The sequence below is a fragment of the Gavia stellata genome, chromosome 3, assembly GCF_030936135.1.
Source record: "Gavia stellata isolate bGavSte3 chromosome 3, bGavSte3.hap2, whole genome shotgun sequence".
NCBI classification, from domain to species: domain Eukaryota; kingdom Metazoa; phylum Chordata; class Aves; order Gaviiformes; family Gaviidae; genus Gavia; species Gavia stellata.
The window spans coordinates 103,389,232-103,405,217 of record NC_082596.1 but is presented as its reverse complement, the minus strand read 5'-3'; the positions used below and the strand labels follow the sequence as shown (position 1 = coordinate 103,405,217).

Below are 15,986 nucleotides of genomic sequence, written 5' to 3'. Positions count from 1 at the left end.
GTCGTCAGAGAGAAACCAGCCCTGGTTAATCCTTTGGTTGTTATTCAGGTAATTTTGTTTTCTTCTGTGGAGAAGTTAGTGGGGGGAATTTATTCTGGATAATGCACGCTTTTAACTTAAAACAGGGCCAGGAAAAATCAAGTCGGTTTATTTTGCTATATGATTTGGCTAAGTCCACAGTGATACAGCAGTGCCGGTCAACAAATCTGCAAGTAGGTAGTGAATCAGGTGCCACAAAAGAAATAAGGCCAGCTTCAGTTAGCACGGAAGTTAATACTTCAGTGTAATCCTTTTTATTTGCCCACTTGTCTCAATCTGAGTCATATTTTCAAAGTTTCCTCTGCAATGCGAGGACCAGAACTTAGTACACACATTTTATCGATGTGTTACATGTGATTATCAATGTATACATACGTGGAAGCAGATAATCTTACATAAATAGAAAATGCGAGGAGAGAGAGCTTAAAAAAAAAAAAAAATGGGAGTTAGCGATACTGCAGGTGATACTAGTCCAAAACCAAAATTGTCTTATCCTTAACAGGTGTTACATTTAGCACACTGGACAAGACATCTGATATCTGAATAATTATGTTCAGGAGCAAAGCATTCAGTCTGTTAAAACCAATTCCCTTGATGTCTGGCCAGTCAAATTTGGCTTATAAATTTATTCATCCAGCTATTTCTTCTCACGGACATCGGTGTCACAGGAGAAGCGTGGATTACAGACAGAGGTACAGGACAAGCCCAGGTAGTGCTGGAGGACAAACAATAAGTGCTCCTCAGACCAAGGTTGGTATCTGGAGAGCCCCCTTCCCTCTGCAGAGTTCAGAATCACAGAATCACTAAGGTTGGAAAAGACCTGTAAGATCATCAAGTCCAACCACCAACCCAACCCCACCATGCCCACTAAACCATGTCCCACAGTGCCACATCCACACGTTCCTTGAACACCTCCAGGTATGGTGACTCCACCACCTCCCTGGGCAGCCTCTTCCAGTGCTTCACCACTCTCTCAGCAAAGACATTTTTCCTAATATCCAGCCTGAACCTCCCCTGGTGCAACTTGAGGCCATTTCCTGCTGTCAATATAATTTTTTAAGATTGTACCTGGTACTAGCAGAACCCCAGTTCTTGAACCAAAGCTGCAATCTATTAATGGTTCACGCGTGCATCAAACATATCTGGAATTGTGGTGGACTCATCCTGTCCACACTAACGAAAAGATTAATTACATGCGACTAGCCTGTTTCTACTGCACTGGCTGGTTTGTTTAAAGCTAAACCAGCTCTCGCTGCGCGGCGCTGTGGCTTTGTTTGCTTTGTTTGCTGCTGTTCAGAACTGGTTAGTGTTATCAGAGACACTGTTCGTGTGAACTGCAGAGCTCTCCTAACACGGAGGCCCCCTCTAGCCCATGTACAGCAGCAGACTGGAACTGAGGTAGAAATGCAGGTCAAGGCCAGGATAAAGCAGCTTTACTGGTGTTGAGATTCTAAGCATTTAATAGATGCAGTTGGGATAAGCCTGAGTTTGCTCAGGACAAGGGTAAATGCAGTTTGACAGTACCTTCCAATCTGCATTGATGCCTTTTTGTCACAGGTTGGAGTTTTGGTTACTCACTGAAGGCTTGTGTGAGAGGACCGAAGCAGCCGGAAATCTCTGCCCAGCGCTGTGTGCCTGGAATAAATCAGCATCCTGCTGTGGAAAATTGTTCTGATGCAGTTAGCACGTCAGGTTTTCTGGGCCCAAATCTAGGACTCAGTATGGGATAGAGACCTAAAGCAAGTGCAGCACAGCAAACAGAGTTGTAGGAAATTACAGACGACTGTTGTGAAGACATGCAGCAAATCTTCAGCTACCATTTTTGTTAATAAGGGCTGCCTCTAATTAGGCGTGTGGCTATCTGTGGAGCCCGTATCTTATTGCAGGATACAGTACATTTGCATGAGTTGCAGAGAGGGCTGCGCTCAAAACCGGGCAGGGGAAAAGTTCTAGTATGAAGGACTGCGCCGCCAGTGGGACTTACAGTATCACCTGCAGTGCTCTTCCCCACTGGTACAGCATGTACGCGTGGGTGTGCTAAATTTTGCGGGAGGCAAGTTAAGGTACAGATCTGGATGTGTAAAACACTGAAGGCAAGCAGTGTAGCAGCTGTCCAAGGATGGCCCTTCATCGTGCAAATTTGTTAGACCTAAACCATTCCTGACAGAAGTTTGTCAGACCTATCTGAGTCTCAGTGCCTTCCTACACTACCTGCGGCTTCACCAACCATAATCAATAGGCAAGAAACTTTGAGTAACTTTCTAGTGGCCTCTGCTTCATACTGCTGCTTATAGAAATGAATTTGTGAATAAGGTTGAGAAGCTACCAGATTTGTATGAAATCAATATTGAATCAGGACTAAAATGAAACTATTTGAGAAGAACACCTTGTAGGAGTGGATTTAGATCTAAGCAGGTGGATATTCCTTGGTGTTACAGTCTAAATCAGCACTTAGTGAAAATACTGGGAAGTTATCTAATGTTCCACGCTAGTACCAAGTGACTGTGGATTTATTCTGTATCATTAAAAGCAGTATTGAGTTCCATCAGTTTCCTGTTTTACGGATGTGAATTTAAATGATCACTACAGCATCACTCCTTTAAAGGTGTTCTCCTAAACAAAGGAGTATTTCTTCTATTCCCCTGTTGCAGGTCATGGCAGAAGAAGAGTTGCCAGGCGTTTTGATTCTGGATATAGGAGGAACTCATGGTGTGCTAGAAAACCTTGCAGCACTTTTGAAGAAACACTTTCACCTTATCACCATGAAGGAATTTCTTGAAAACAAAAAAGAAATGAGCAAAAAAATCCAATCTGTTTTTGTGTTTGAGTGCAGGCCAACTATTGACCAGGAGCTTCTAGAAAGCCTGCCTAATTTAAAGGTAATTGGAAACTCTGGGGTTGGAGTTGATCACTTAGACTTGAAAATGATTTCTAACTTTGGCGTAAAAGTGACCAACACCCCACACGCCGTGGCGGACCCAACAGCAGACATAGGAGTGGCCTTGATGCTGGCCTCCGCCAGAAGACTAGTGGAAGGTAATGTTTTACATTTTCCTGCATCTTAGCTACTTCTTTGGCATATCTCACTTCTACGATACAGATCATCTGTCCAGATCAATACTTGGGATGCTTTTACATGAAAAAAAATTTCAGAGGACTCCATTTTCAGAAGCCTCTGCTTTTCCTACGTCCCACTTCTTTTTAAGGCAATGGTGACAAGAGTAAGGTCTTTGTCTACATTATGCACTTTAAAGTCACATGTGATATCCTGTTTGGAATAATGTCTGGGGCTTAATTCTCCCCTGGCTGTTCTCTGGGTGGGTTGTTTATAGCTGTAAAAACTGAATACAAAATGCATCCAAATCAAATGTCACCACTTCTCTATATCCCCCTGGAACAAGTTTTGGGAGCTACAGGAAGGTACAAAGCTTTAATGGCCATGTCCCCATCTCCTGAGGAGCAATTAGGATAACACTTCATTTTTTTGCTGCTTCTGTGAAGAGTTTGTCTAAACCAACGGGTTGTATTTCCAGAAGAGCATCAGCATTATTATTGAAAGAGCTGATAATATTTTGACAAAGTTATTCCAGACTACCACCAACATTAGTTCGCATCCTTAAAGGTAGGTCCTTGCCCCACATGGCCTTGCTACGTAATGCCTTTCAGGGGAAGGAAGGTGTCAGTAGAGTCTATCACAAGAAGTTGCCTCTGCCTTCAGGGACTCATAGTCTTTCTGTCACTGCTACTCCACCCCTGAGCATGAAATAACACCTCTTTCCCAGCGATGTTTTCTCACTATTGCATCTTGCTGGACCTCAAGTTCTTTGTATAAAAGCTCATAGAGATCCTTGGCTGAGCTGGGATTTGCAGCCTTCACCCCACTCAAGCAGCAGGTCTGCTTTGGGTTGTGATCCAGGAGAGAAATGGTGAGATTTACCCCAGCTAAAAAAAAAGTGAAGTCAATGTTTGCGGAGTGGTATGTGTCTAAGAAGCTATTTTTGAGCTTCCAAGAAAATACTCCATCCACGGAAGAGTTAATTCCCTGAGGAGCCGTTCCTCCCAGCACAGTACCCACCCCGGAGCCCCCCTGTGTTACTGGCTCCAGCCCTGGCTGCAGGGCATTTCACCATCCAGGCCCTTCTATAAACTGGTCAAAATTAGCAAGGATGTTTTGTAAAGGGTTCTCCAGAGCCCCACTGCTGTGATGGTGAGAAACTTTTTCTTTCCCCCAAACCTACGTTTATGGTCGGTTTATGGTCGGTTTGTACCCATTGAGCATGCATTTACATTCAGGCTGCCAGATTGCAGTTTCTCCAGACACGAAGTATTTTGCTGTTGACTGGCTGGGAGTGGAAGTCACCAGAGCAACACTTGGGATCATCGGGATGGGCAGCATTGGGTACAAAGTGGCTCAGAGAGCCAGAGCCTTCGACATGAGGATCCTGTACCATAACAGGAAACAGAGGTAAAAACGTCTGGCTTCTGCATGTAATTAGTCAAGGCACAGTGACGGAAACCACAGCTCTGCTCTGTGTCCCTGGTCTTCCTAGGCACTTGTGACAGTTGTGAGCAGCATGAGGAGCACCAGCGTGCCACCACTTCCTCGCTTTGGCTCCCTGCTGCTCCCCTCGGGAAGCAACTCCCCCTCGCCTCCTGCACTCGCTCTGCCCTGGTTAGCTACTAGCAGTTTGGAACAAGGGCCGTGTAACCTTTCTGAAGATGCTGTCCAAGCAAACCATGCCTTGTGCCCTCGTTGTGTCCCCTGTCCTGCCAGACTCTTCTTCAGGCTTCTGGCAGCATCCCTGGCCCACCCAGGCAGTCACCCCTCTCCTCAGCCCAGCCAGATAACTCATCACACCGGCACCAGCGACAAGGGTCTTACCTTCTCTTAGTTTTATAGTTCCCTTTCTTTCAGACTTCACTTCCCCTTCGTTCCTTTTCCACACCAAGTCCTAACTCACATGTCAGACAAGGAGCGACTCTCCAGGGATTGGCATAGACGCAGGAGAGAAGAGTGGGGTCTGACTGCATCCCCAACCTCCTATACCTAATATTGCCTATGTGTGTTGCTTTCACACATACATCATTCCTTCCGTGTCCCGCCACTCCTCTAGCCTCTTGCTTCCTCTAGCCCACATCCTTCCCACCTCCCTTCCACCTTCTCTACCTAACAATGTCTTTTCCTTTACCTTGGCCTCAAATCTCTTGATCTCTGTGCTGTTCCAGATCTCTCCTAGGGTTGATTGATTGTTAAAGCCAGTTAGAAATAGTTGTGTCAATTTGGGGGTGTGTGCATTTTTCCTTCAGAAGAAAGGAGGAGGAAGAGGCAGTTGGTGCCCACTACTGTGAGAAGATGGAAGACTTGCTGCAGCAATCTGACTTTGTTATGGTGGTTGTGAACCTGACTCCTGAGACTTGCAAACTGATTGGGAAAAAGGAGCTGGGGCTGATGAAGCCCACAGCTACTCTTATAAACATCAGCCGAGGTAGGACGATCTAAAAGCACTGTTTGTGGCTCCACAGTTAAGGTTGTGTTTTGTCTGATGATGTTGACATCCTCCCCTCCAATCTCAGTCTGTGATATCCCTGTATTGTTTGTGTCATGAAGTAGCTGGCAGTCTACAAATGAATGACTTACCATAGGTCAGATGCTATGTGTTCAAAGGTCCTGTGGAATTTAGGGATGCTCAGCAGATGTTCTGTTCTCTTTAGCCTCTTTAGCCTTAGCCTGAAGACAGCTTTTATAGTGGAAATATCTGAAAGGTTTATCATCACCGATGATGAATGGGGTACGAGGAAAAACATCAGTTTCATTTGCAACAGCTAGGTAGAAAAGAAACCTCACATGGGATTATAGATCTGTTGGCACTGAACAAGCATATGAGAGACATTACAGTTTCAGTAAACAAAGAGATAAAAGAGTGGAAAGCTTGAAGAGATTAAATGATTTGTCTACAATAATACGGGGAGTCAGCATCAAAATGAGGAAAAGACTGAAACCAGTCACATCCAGGGAAAAGCCTTATGCAGTGGACCATAATTCTCCTCTAATTAAAGATTAATAAATAAAATCTCTGTTTCATTTGGTTAATGGTTACTTTACTTTCTAACTAGGTGAAGATCCTGTAATTTTTCTCACTAGACCCTTGAGACCTCTCCCCACTCCCAGGTAAAAACGTGTTCATTAACTTGTCACGATAGCAAGATTTCATTTCAATGCAGGTGCAGTTATTGATCAAGATGCATTGGTAGAAGCTCTCCAGAATAAGGTTATTAGGGCTGCCGCTCTGGACGTGACATACCCTGAGCCTCTGCCAAGGTAAAGAAACCTGTTTTCCATTCTATTAATCTGAAATGTTTTAAACTGTGTGCAAAAGTGTGCTCATAATCTTGATCTCCATAGGGAGTCTCTCTTACTGTTTAAGGGCAAAACCTCAGCCTGTCTCGCACAATCATAAATAAATGACAAACTGTTAGCCTTTCCCACGTCTGTCAGTTCTTTGCCAGCCTAACTGACAGGCAAGGCAACGAGACCAATAGAGAGGAAGAAGAAATGGGTAAGCAAACTTCCCACGGCTTTCTGTGGGTTCCGTGCTTGTGGCCCTTTTATCTCAACATACCATTGCTGTTTCCTGAGGTTCAGTTCTTAACAACTAGCGTGGGATAGCTGCAGAGTAAATTCCCTGTGTAATACATTCTGTTCTTTCTGTTTCTTACAGAGATCATCCTTTATTAAAATTAAATAACATCATCATAACCCCTCACATTGGAACCGCAACGGTCCAAGCTACCCGTATGATGGCAGAAGAAGCAATAGCAAATATGCTGGCTGTTCTCAATGGCCAACCCATTCCAAGTGAAGTGTTTCCCAAATGATATGTGCCAGATGATATCACTAAATCTCATCTGCGTTGGAAGGCACTATTTCTTACAGTACCACTTTAAACTAAAAAAAAAAAAGCAACCTGTTCCTGCACTGCTCTTGTCATTATACTGCAAAGCTGTCATCTCACTAGACTTGATCTGTACTGTCATTTACAAGTCTGAAAAATAAAGTGAAACTAATAAAAGGGATTCGTTTGAAGGTTTAAACTGAGCAATTATGCACTTTGATATCTTCAGTCCGTTATTTCAATGAATACCTGTGTTCTGTTCCCAGTACTTGCTGCTACATAATGATAAGCAAGTACACCAAGCAGTTTGTGTAACGCTTTCAAATACATTAAAGGGGAAGTGAGCACTAATTCCCTGCAGAAATTCGACTGTATCCTGAAACACTTTTCAGCCAATATTGCAATATTCTATTTTTATATCAAAACACTGAAGAAAGCAGACTCCTTTGAAATTATTGTAGGCCTAAGGTTTTCTACTGTAAGAAGAGCTCTGCTTCATCTACATGTTAAATCAAAGCAAAGCCAATCATTGAAAAAGTATCTTTGATTTTCCTGGGGGGATCCTTTGTCAACCAAAGCAAATCCCAAGAGATTTAGTTCCTCCATGCAGACAAAAATGATGCTTTTATCTTGACTGGCCATGAAACAATGGTAGATCTACCATTGAAATCACATGGGTGAGGGCCTAAAGCAAAATTAGTGATTCGCCCTAACTTGCAGCCCAGGGCCAAGCTTTTTCTTACATTCTCTTTCCTATGAGCAAGCAACAAAGTCAGAAAATTCAGTAAAATGTTTGTCACCTCCATAAAATCAGGAAGCCTTTCCATTCTTTTGCAGTATGGTCAGGCTTCTTGAAGGGATGGTAAAATGAAGTTTTAGCACAGGAAGACTAGACAGGCCAAGAGCTAGACATTCAAATGCAAATAGTGAAATGCTACTAACAAGACAACAGCAAGTATTGCTATAGGGGATTCCAAGATCTTCAGCCCTTGAACAGCTCTCCCTGCAGCTCTTCCCAAAATTCCTATGGAAAACCAATGGTAGCTGTAAATAGCCTATTGGGGAAAAAAAAAAAAAAAAAAAAAAAAAGCTGTCAGTTCACAGACCCTCTGGGAACCACAAACAGATGGTCAGTGATTCCTGGAAAAAACCCCACGTTTTAATTTGAGTGCATTAGTCCTTCTTGGAAAACACTTGCCTTAGCACCTATTATTTTGTTAACTTATGACAGCCTCAGGAGAAGGCACTGCAGTTAAGAAGTCACTGGTGTCTCTTCAGGACAGGAGGCTGCAAAAATCTCTGCAATGAAGCATTTAAAAATTAACCTGGTAACTCAAAGTTCATGATGAAGTTGTGCCATTTATTTTCACAAACTAGATTTGGTCCAACATTTTTCTAAACTCCTTAGACACGGTAATTTGTGGTTTCAGGGTAGGGAAGGAGGTTTATTGCACCAGACCTCTGATGGTCTGAAACTAAGTAATTAATGAGAAATAATTGTGTGTTATGAGCCTGGTGGCAGTGATAGGAAACTTTACAGACCACGAGGGACAGAACTTGTTCAGACTTGATTATGAGAATACCTCTGTGTGTGTGTGTAATATCGGTAGTATAGTTAAAAGAGCTGCTCTCTTGTCTTGGTTTGTTTACCTCCCTATCTAAATAAGTGGTTTATAAGGTCTCTTGTCATTGATGTCATGAAACAGGACATGAAAGTGGTTATTCTTTAAAATGTCCGGAAATAATTATATGTCTGTCTTCTGACACTTTGTGTCTTTCTTCTTTGTGCAGATCATGGGAGGAGGAGAGCTACCTGGGCTTTTGGTCAATTAAATTGGTGGCATACGTGGGATACTGCCTGGCCACGTGGCATTCCTGAAGAAACATTTCAACCTCATCACCATGAAGGAATTTCTTGAAAACAGAAAGCATCTGAGTGAAAAGGTCCAAGCGATCTATTTGTGGTGGCACAAACCAGTCATTGACCAAGACCTCCTCCAGAGCCTGCCAAACTTGAAAGTGATTGCGAATTCAGGAGTAGGGATGGATCACCTGGATCTGAAACTTGTAGCTAGCTTTGGTGTGAAGATGGCTAATGCTCCACGTGCTGTTTCCAGCAGCACAGCAGATACTGGGATGGCTTTGCTGCTGGCATCTGCTAGAAGACTAGTGGAAGGTAACATCTCAATTCTTTTGTGGCTTCTAAAAATTGTACAAGATTTACCTACCATTAACTTGACTTTTCCTAAGGTTATCTGTAGTGCACATAGTTTCACATAAAATGTGAAAATCTAAATATGTTCGGTTGGCAAATAAAATAATTGGTATTTTCATATATTTTATATATCATAAATATATCTAAATTGTTACATTACACACAAACATACATAACATATATTTCAACAGGGTTTAAATAAAATCATATGAGTTTAGTTTTCACAGGTCACCAGCCTGGGTTGAAAATGCTGGAACAGAATCTAATGACATTTGATTCAAATACAACTTTTTGCTTTATGGACCAAACGGTCTTAGAAGCTGGAACTTAGTTTTTAGAATAAATATGGCTGTGGACTTAATTTCACAGTTTCAGATGAACAACACACTGAAGTGTGCTTCCTACTTATGAGAACTTTAAATTTCATTACCTTCTTCAGCAGTGCGTTTTCAGTGACTATGACATTTGGCCAACATAAGACGTGCTTCTTGATGGGATAGCATTACAGCGTTATTGACCAAAAGTGCAGGATGCCCAAGACCAGACGATCGCTGCAATCACAGGCTGGCAGAAGAAATTAGAGTGTGGGAGGGAACAACGGGGCAGAATAAGGGTGTATGCTGAAAGCTGGGGCTGACAGAGGCATGGGCATGTTCTCAGGGACTGAAATGGATCGGTGCAGAATTGGGGTATTTAAGGGGCGTTAGAGAGCAACAAGGCAGCCCGCTCCAGTTTCTGCTAGTAGCATACTTTCCAGTTTCTTCCACAATTTTTTCTTGCCATTTCCCCAGGTAGACCTACCCTTGGCTTGGCTAGAATGCCTCCTGCTTCGGGAAAAGATCTTTGAGATTTATCCCGTTAAATTTACCTGCCTTTGATTTGCCAGCTGTACCACAGGATTCATAGAAACTCAAAGGAGACTTGTCTCCCCCTAAATCTGTTTCTACCTCAAAAGGAGGAGACAGATTAAAAGGGAGATTAATTTCTTGTTTCCATCTACATAAACTATGCCTGGTGGCATTTGTGATACCTCTGTCCTGGCATGACTGAGTGTTATACTGAGGCATTTTTTGATACTTTCACAATATTCTGCTTACGTTTTAGAAGAGCTGGCAGTATCAGAAGACTGAAATATCAGAAGCCCGTCACCTTGCTAGCAGACTAATAAGTGCTGTCTCTGCGCATATAAGTGTATTTTCTGTGTTGTAGAACTATGCAAATTTTTGCAGGTTTAACAGATATTCTGTGATAATTATGGAAATTACTGAGTAGTGATTTTTAAAGAAGTTACACTTTTCTTTCCAAGGAGAGTGGCAGAGGTGAACAGGAAACCTGTTCTTATTCTAAATAGCGAAACCAACATCTAGTGTTGTTCTCTATATGACATTTCCAAACTCTGCAGTGTTACTGGCAATAATTATTTCGATTGTTGATGCAGAACAGGGCAATATTTTTATCTAAAGCAGTGAAAGGGTTTTTAGGGGAGGTTACATCAAAAGGCATTTTGTAGTATGGTGAGAATAAATGGGAATGTCACATACATGTGGCAGGGAAAGATGATATATTAGGGAGTCACCCAGGACTTTACAAAAACCATTGCTATTTAAAATTGTGTGTTTGTAACCGTTAAAAGTGTGCTATAGTAGCACAACAAGCCCAGAGTCTTTTGCCTTGTTCCTCTGTGTTGCACCCCATTCATTTCTCATATTGGAGTGTTTTTCTTGCAGGCTATCACATTGCAATTTCTTCAGGCACAGAGTACTGTGAAGCTGATTTTCTGGGAGTTGAAGTAAGTTACTGGAGCTACTCTGGGCATCATTGACATGGGCAGCATTGGGTATAAGATTGCTCTGAGAGCCAAAGCGTTTGAAATGAACATCTTGTACCACAACAGGACACGGAGGTAAAGATATGTCCTGACCCTAATTACAACAGAAGCTCCCTTTTAGATAGTCAGTATTTCCTTTTCAAGGAATTATGTCAGGAATATAGCAAGAAATGGGGGAATAGGGCCAAGATTAAAACAACAGAAATAAAAAAGAACGGTTGCCTCAAATCAGACTTGTAAGGAGCTACTTGGCGATTAAACACTTGGAAACTTAATTTAGGTTTTATATTAGAAATTCCAAGGTTTCCTGGAGATGTGAACAGAAAAAAGAAAACCAAGCTTATACCTTTTTTATTCTTATCATATCTTACTGTAGCGACACATAACTCTACCTTTTGTTTATTTTTTCCCCATATTTTGAAGTTCAGGAGTGATCTTGTTGAAACTCTGAATGACTGGAGAACTAGGAAACGTACACTTGGCACAATATGAAAACTGATTAACTTGAGAGCTGTTCTTGAGAAAAACCTTGTTTCTCTTCAAACCAGTAGGAATTTTGCCAAGTATTTATCTGGATTTCACCCTTTATTTCTAGCCCCTCCTAACTTGCGTGTCTGGGAATCTGATCCTTGTTAGAGATTCAGCACAGGGGCTCTTCAATGTAAAGGTGAGCAAGATCCCCGCGTACAACTTGAGGCCGTTGCAATCAGACAAGGTGCAGCCAACAAGCAGAACTAATGTTTACTGCTATAAACCATGCTCTACCCTGAGACAACTTTGCTCCTCCCTGACTGAAGGGAGAAGCTGCGATGCTCATACATGCGGCTTTCAGTGATTTTCTCCATATGCAGACTGCAGAAGGAGGGTTAGTGCTCTAGCTAGCCCTAATCAAATCACAAGGGTGGATGAGGTCAGAAATTTCTAGTCCTGCTTGGCATTCCTGTTACTTCAGAAATTATAAAAACAGCTGAGCAAACTCGCATTAAAAAAGTACTAGTGAACAGCCTCCTTAGGATCTTGCAGAATTTCTTCATAAACCACAAAAAAGAGAAAATAAAGCACAAATCCCCGCCCCCCCCCCCCCCGCGGATCATCGCTCACTCCCTCTGTTTAATATTTTCCATTCTTAAAAGTAATATTTATGTAAGAGTGCTGTGATGAATAATCAATTCATACTGCAACAGAAATGAAAAACCTGCTTATTTTAAAGCACATCTACACTTCAAGCTTATGTGCTGAAGCGTAATGCACTCTGCATGCTGCAAAACTGGCTGTAGTTCCAGTCTGTTCTTTACCCACTTAATCTCCGGTTGTTGACTTGGACACTGAAGGAAAACAATGAAATGCATGCGTTAGGAGACACATGGTCCAAAGTTACACTGAAGTGGTTGTCTTAGTGTGACTTCTTTCTTTATTTCCAGATTAGGGAGGAGATAATTCAAAGCCATTCTCTTGCAGTCGGGAGCAGCAGCAGATCGTACACACAATCTCCCATCATTGCTTCTTTAGCTCCCAAAGTTCAGGCAGCTAAATTTACAAAGAACAGGAGGAACGGCAAGTATTCTTTTTTATTGTGAAAAGTTCAAACTAAAAATCTCTCTCTACTTTGGTAACATTTTGTATTGAACGCTTTATTTTGTGAAAGTCCTGGGGCAGCCAGGAGCCGCCCAAAGAGCTGCCTTGCTGATTCCACTCATCAGAAAATGACAGGCTCACTGGAGGATGCCAACAGGATGAGGACCCCCAGCATGCTCAGAGCTCACACGGATGAGTTCTGGGGAATACCACTACTCTGGTTTGAGCGATTACTGCATCCCATGAGGTGCTGCCATTTGGTCCAGTGCTTAGCCTTAGTCCACTTGCAGCCTTGAAAAGAAGCCCCTGGACCCTGCATGGCAGCGGCTTCGAGGCAGGCATGCAATCCATCCCCTGCTGTGGGGCTCAAAGCCTTCCAGAAGGGCCTGAACAGCCAGCTGAGACTAAACTCACCTTTGCTTGCCACCTGTTTGTGGCATGAATGTGACAGTCAGATCCTTTCGTTTGTATACCAGTGACATCTTTGAAGAAAATATTTTCATGGCTGATGCCCTGAAATACAGTGTGATCCTTTTTTGCCCCACCAGGAAAGAGCAAGAGGAGCGCGCTGTTGGTGCCACTTACTGCAAAAAGATAGACAACTTGCTGCAGCAGGCAGATTTTGTGATGGTGGTGGTCAGCCTGACACCTCAGACACACAAGCTGATTGGGAAGAGAGAGATGGAGCTGATGAAACCCACAGCTACTCTTGTTAACATCAGCTGAGGTACCATCTGGAACTGTTGGCTGGGCTGGCGAGAAGGTATGAGCCAGCTGCTGCTGTGTTACATGCAGTACCGTGCTGCATCCAAGGAAAAGCTGGTGCATACACCGAGGACAGATCGGGCACGGCCAAAATTCCTCTCTCTCCCCTTCTATTCTCTTTTCACTCTCAGATCATTACCTGCAAACGGCACTCAGAGACACTCTTATTCCAAACCAGGTGCAGTAGTTGACCAAGAGGCACTGGTGACCGCTCTGCAGACTGGTGTTATCAGGGCCGCAGCGTTGGATGTCACCTACGCGGAACCACTGCCCAGGTTGTCATCTCTGCTTGTTTCTCAGGCAGGATGCCTGGGCCTCCGGCCGGAGCATCCCTGCAGCGGACAGGGTCTGGCAGAGGCAGCCCCCCCGCCCCTGGGGCAGAGGTTTGTGTAAAGGTGCCATGACTAGGAATGGGTGCAGCCCAGATGTTGGATCTGATAACAGGCCAAAGGGAAGTCCGGGGGCCAGGAAACAGCAGGAGAGGGCTTGTGTGCCCAGGGGAGCATTAAACCCCCTCCATGGAATCACCATATGAAGCCGCAGCAGTGCTTCATTTAAATTGCTTTATCTGAAGGTGCCACTTGCCATGAATGGGTGGAAGCTGCTTGAGTCATCCCTTCTTATGCCTGCTGCATCGCCCCCAGGTTTCCCTCCCACAGGCTGTTTCCCCACTGCATGGCTGACATACTGCAGATCTCTTGGGACCAGAGGCTTCTGTAAAAAGACACATCTACCAGAACGGTGCCTCATGGAGTTAACTGTGCTGACTGCATTTTGGGTTGGGGGGAGTTTGGTCTTGTTATGTCTGCGTGCCAGGACATCACTGTCTTTTATCTGAGTGGCATGACTACAGCTCGGAGCATTGTGTAGGACTGATGTGTCAGGAAGGCTTAATCCTCTCTTCTGACATAGTTCAAATTGCTGCCTAATGGCAGAAGTCCGTTTCTGGACAAAAGAGTGCAGTATAAACTCTTAACATGTCCTTTTAATGTCCAAAATTGCTTGAAGACAGGTGATCAGGTTCTGTGGCTGTAAGTGGGACTTGTAAAGTTATATTAAATTAACTTTCTCTTTAAATACAGTGCAAAAGCCAAAGTAGGACTCCTCTTTATTTGGACAAACAACAGCAGGTAACTTAACTATCTCTTTTTTTCTTTTCTTCCAGAGATCATCCATTGTTAAAATTAAAAAACGTCATTATAACGCCTCACCTCGGCATTAAAACAGACAAGGCCACCTACATGATAACAGAGGAAGCAGTTGAGAACATACTAGCAGCTCTTAATGGTCTCCCCATACCCAGTGAAGTGCTCCCTAGCTGATGTGCAAAAGAATATCAGAGCTCTCTTTTTATTCTTTCCCCCCATCAGCTCTAACAGTGTTTATTCTTATGTTTTCCCCATTAAGAGAAACCTACTCCAAGTGGGCACGGTCTGGCTTGGTCTCACTTGCCATTAGAAAACAGCTTTTCCATTTTAATTTCCGTGCAAATTGGAGGAATACATTACTTTTCACTTCCAACCATAGATAGATGCATGCAGGCTTTTAAGCGGCTCTGGGAAAAACAGCTTCTGATTGCCAATGCACTTCTTGCTAGGCTCCCTAGTCCCAAAGAAAATGTCATTTTAGATTACATCATTCACTTTGTTCCCATTCTATTAGCTATCAAAACCAACAAAGTAAGCTACCTGGCTAGAAATATTATTGACTTTCACATGTGGAAGTCTCCGTTTAAGCTAGCTCCTGAGACAGAAAATGCTGAGGCAAAAGTCAGTTTTCAGAAACGTACTCAGAATCACTTATTTAAAGCAGACCGGATTTTAGAAGTCAATTTAAAGTACTAGCACTAAGGAAAATTAGTCTTCAAGATGAACATGCTACGATGTTCGTAATACCAAATTTATGTGCAGTCTACCTCCGGGTTTTCAACTTTGTGCAAATATTTGGAAGAACACTTGTAAGCCTCCAGCACCGTTCTGTAAATTAGTGGGAACACAAAAGTCTGTAAAAACATGTGCAGCATTAAAATCCAAATCTAGACATTTTCCTTTGTATCACTGCTTCTGGACATTCGCAAGAATAATTATATTTGAAGCAAGATATAACAGAGCGCTTCACTGCTGTAAAGAGAAAAAAAATACTTTGACAAATTGGTTTTGTTACTGCAATTATTACAGAAAAAATCAAAATCCCATAGCTTTCCTCCACTAGAAATAGCACCTATTTACAATTAATGATTCAAATTCCACAGGAAGAGGATCTCTTTAAATAGAAGAATGCTCATCCACCTCACTAAAGCTTTGTAGGAAACGGTTTGCTGTCCGCTCAGTTGTCTTTATGTACTCTCTGTTTGTCCTAATACGGGTCCAAAAGACAAATAAACCAATACACAATTCACAGTGGCAGTGCTATGCATTATATTATGTATTATGACTTTATGAATAGTATGATTATTTAATCTATCAGTAAAATGTATAGCAAAGTTGCCATTAAGTGCAGCTAGGATTTTGCCTGTAGTCTCATGCGTCTTTACAGAGCCATTCCCACTTCCTTTTTCTTGCAGAAGATTGTCGGTGGTGCTTGCCAAAAGACGCTTCCTTCCACCAGTTTAACATACAAGCTCTTGCAGCTCTGGGAAACAAGACATTGCAGCTTTTCAGGAGCAGCAAGT

At 42.9% G+C, this 15,986-nt stretch overlaps 2 protein-coding genes across 3 annotated transcripts; both read left to right on the top strand.

Moving 5' to 3' along the window:
• On the top strand, positions 1 to 7,095 carry LOC104252191 (probable 2-ketogluconate reductase). Of its 2 annotated transcripts, none has more exons than XM_009820962.2 (6): positions 1 to 48; positions 2,691 to 3,075; positions 4,333 to 4,504; positions 5,347 to 5,525; positions 6,262 to 6,358; positions 6,759 to 7,095. In XM_009820962.2, exons 2-6 carry the CDS (start codon positions 2,694 to 2,696, stop codon positions 6,913 to 6,915), a joined length of 987 nt encoding a protein of 328 aa, XP_009819264.2. In that variant the 5' UTR covers positions 1 to 48; positions 2,691 to 2,693; the 3' UTR covers positions 6,916 to 7,095. The 2 variants fall into 2 exon arrangements, with proteins under 2 accessions (XP_009819264.2, XP_059671527.1); XM_059815544.1 differs by lacking the exon at positions 1 to 48 and adding an exon at positions 589 to 789.
• Positions 7,096 to 8,726: 1,631 nt separating this feature from the next.
• Positions 8,727 to 14,637, top strand: LOC104264107 (probable 2-ketogluconate reductase). The gene is given in 6 exon segments (XM_009821076.2): positions 8,727 to 9,108; positions 10,875 to 10,945; positions 10,947 to 11,050; positions 13,099 to 13,277; positions 13,494 to 13,590; positions 14,481 to 14,637. Coding segments are annotated over 6 exon segments (990 nt in total).
• The last annotated feature ends 1,349 nt before the right edge of the window (positions 14,638 to 15,986 follow it).

What these genes read in the sequence shown, in the direction of transcription:
- LOC104252191 (XM_059815544.1), top strand. Translation starts at nt 589, where the DNA reads ATGTTCAGGAGCAAAGCATTCAGTCTGTTAAAACCAATTCCCTTGATG. An exon ending in TAAGTGCTCCTCAGACCAAG is followed by an intron (nt 790 to 2,690) that starts GTTGGTATCTGG and finishes CCCCTGTTGCAG; the next exon opens with GTCATGGCAGAAGAAGAGTT. An exon ending in CGCCAGAAGACTAGTGGAAG is followed by an intron (nt 3,076 to 4,332) that starts GTAATGTTTTAC and finishes ATTTACATTCAG; the next exon opens with GCTGCCAGATTGCAGTTTCT.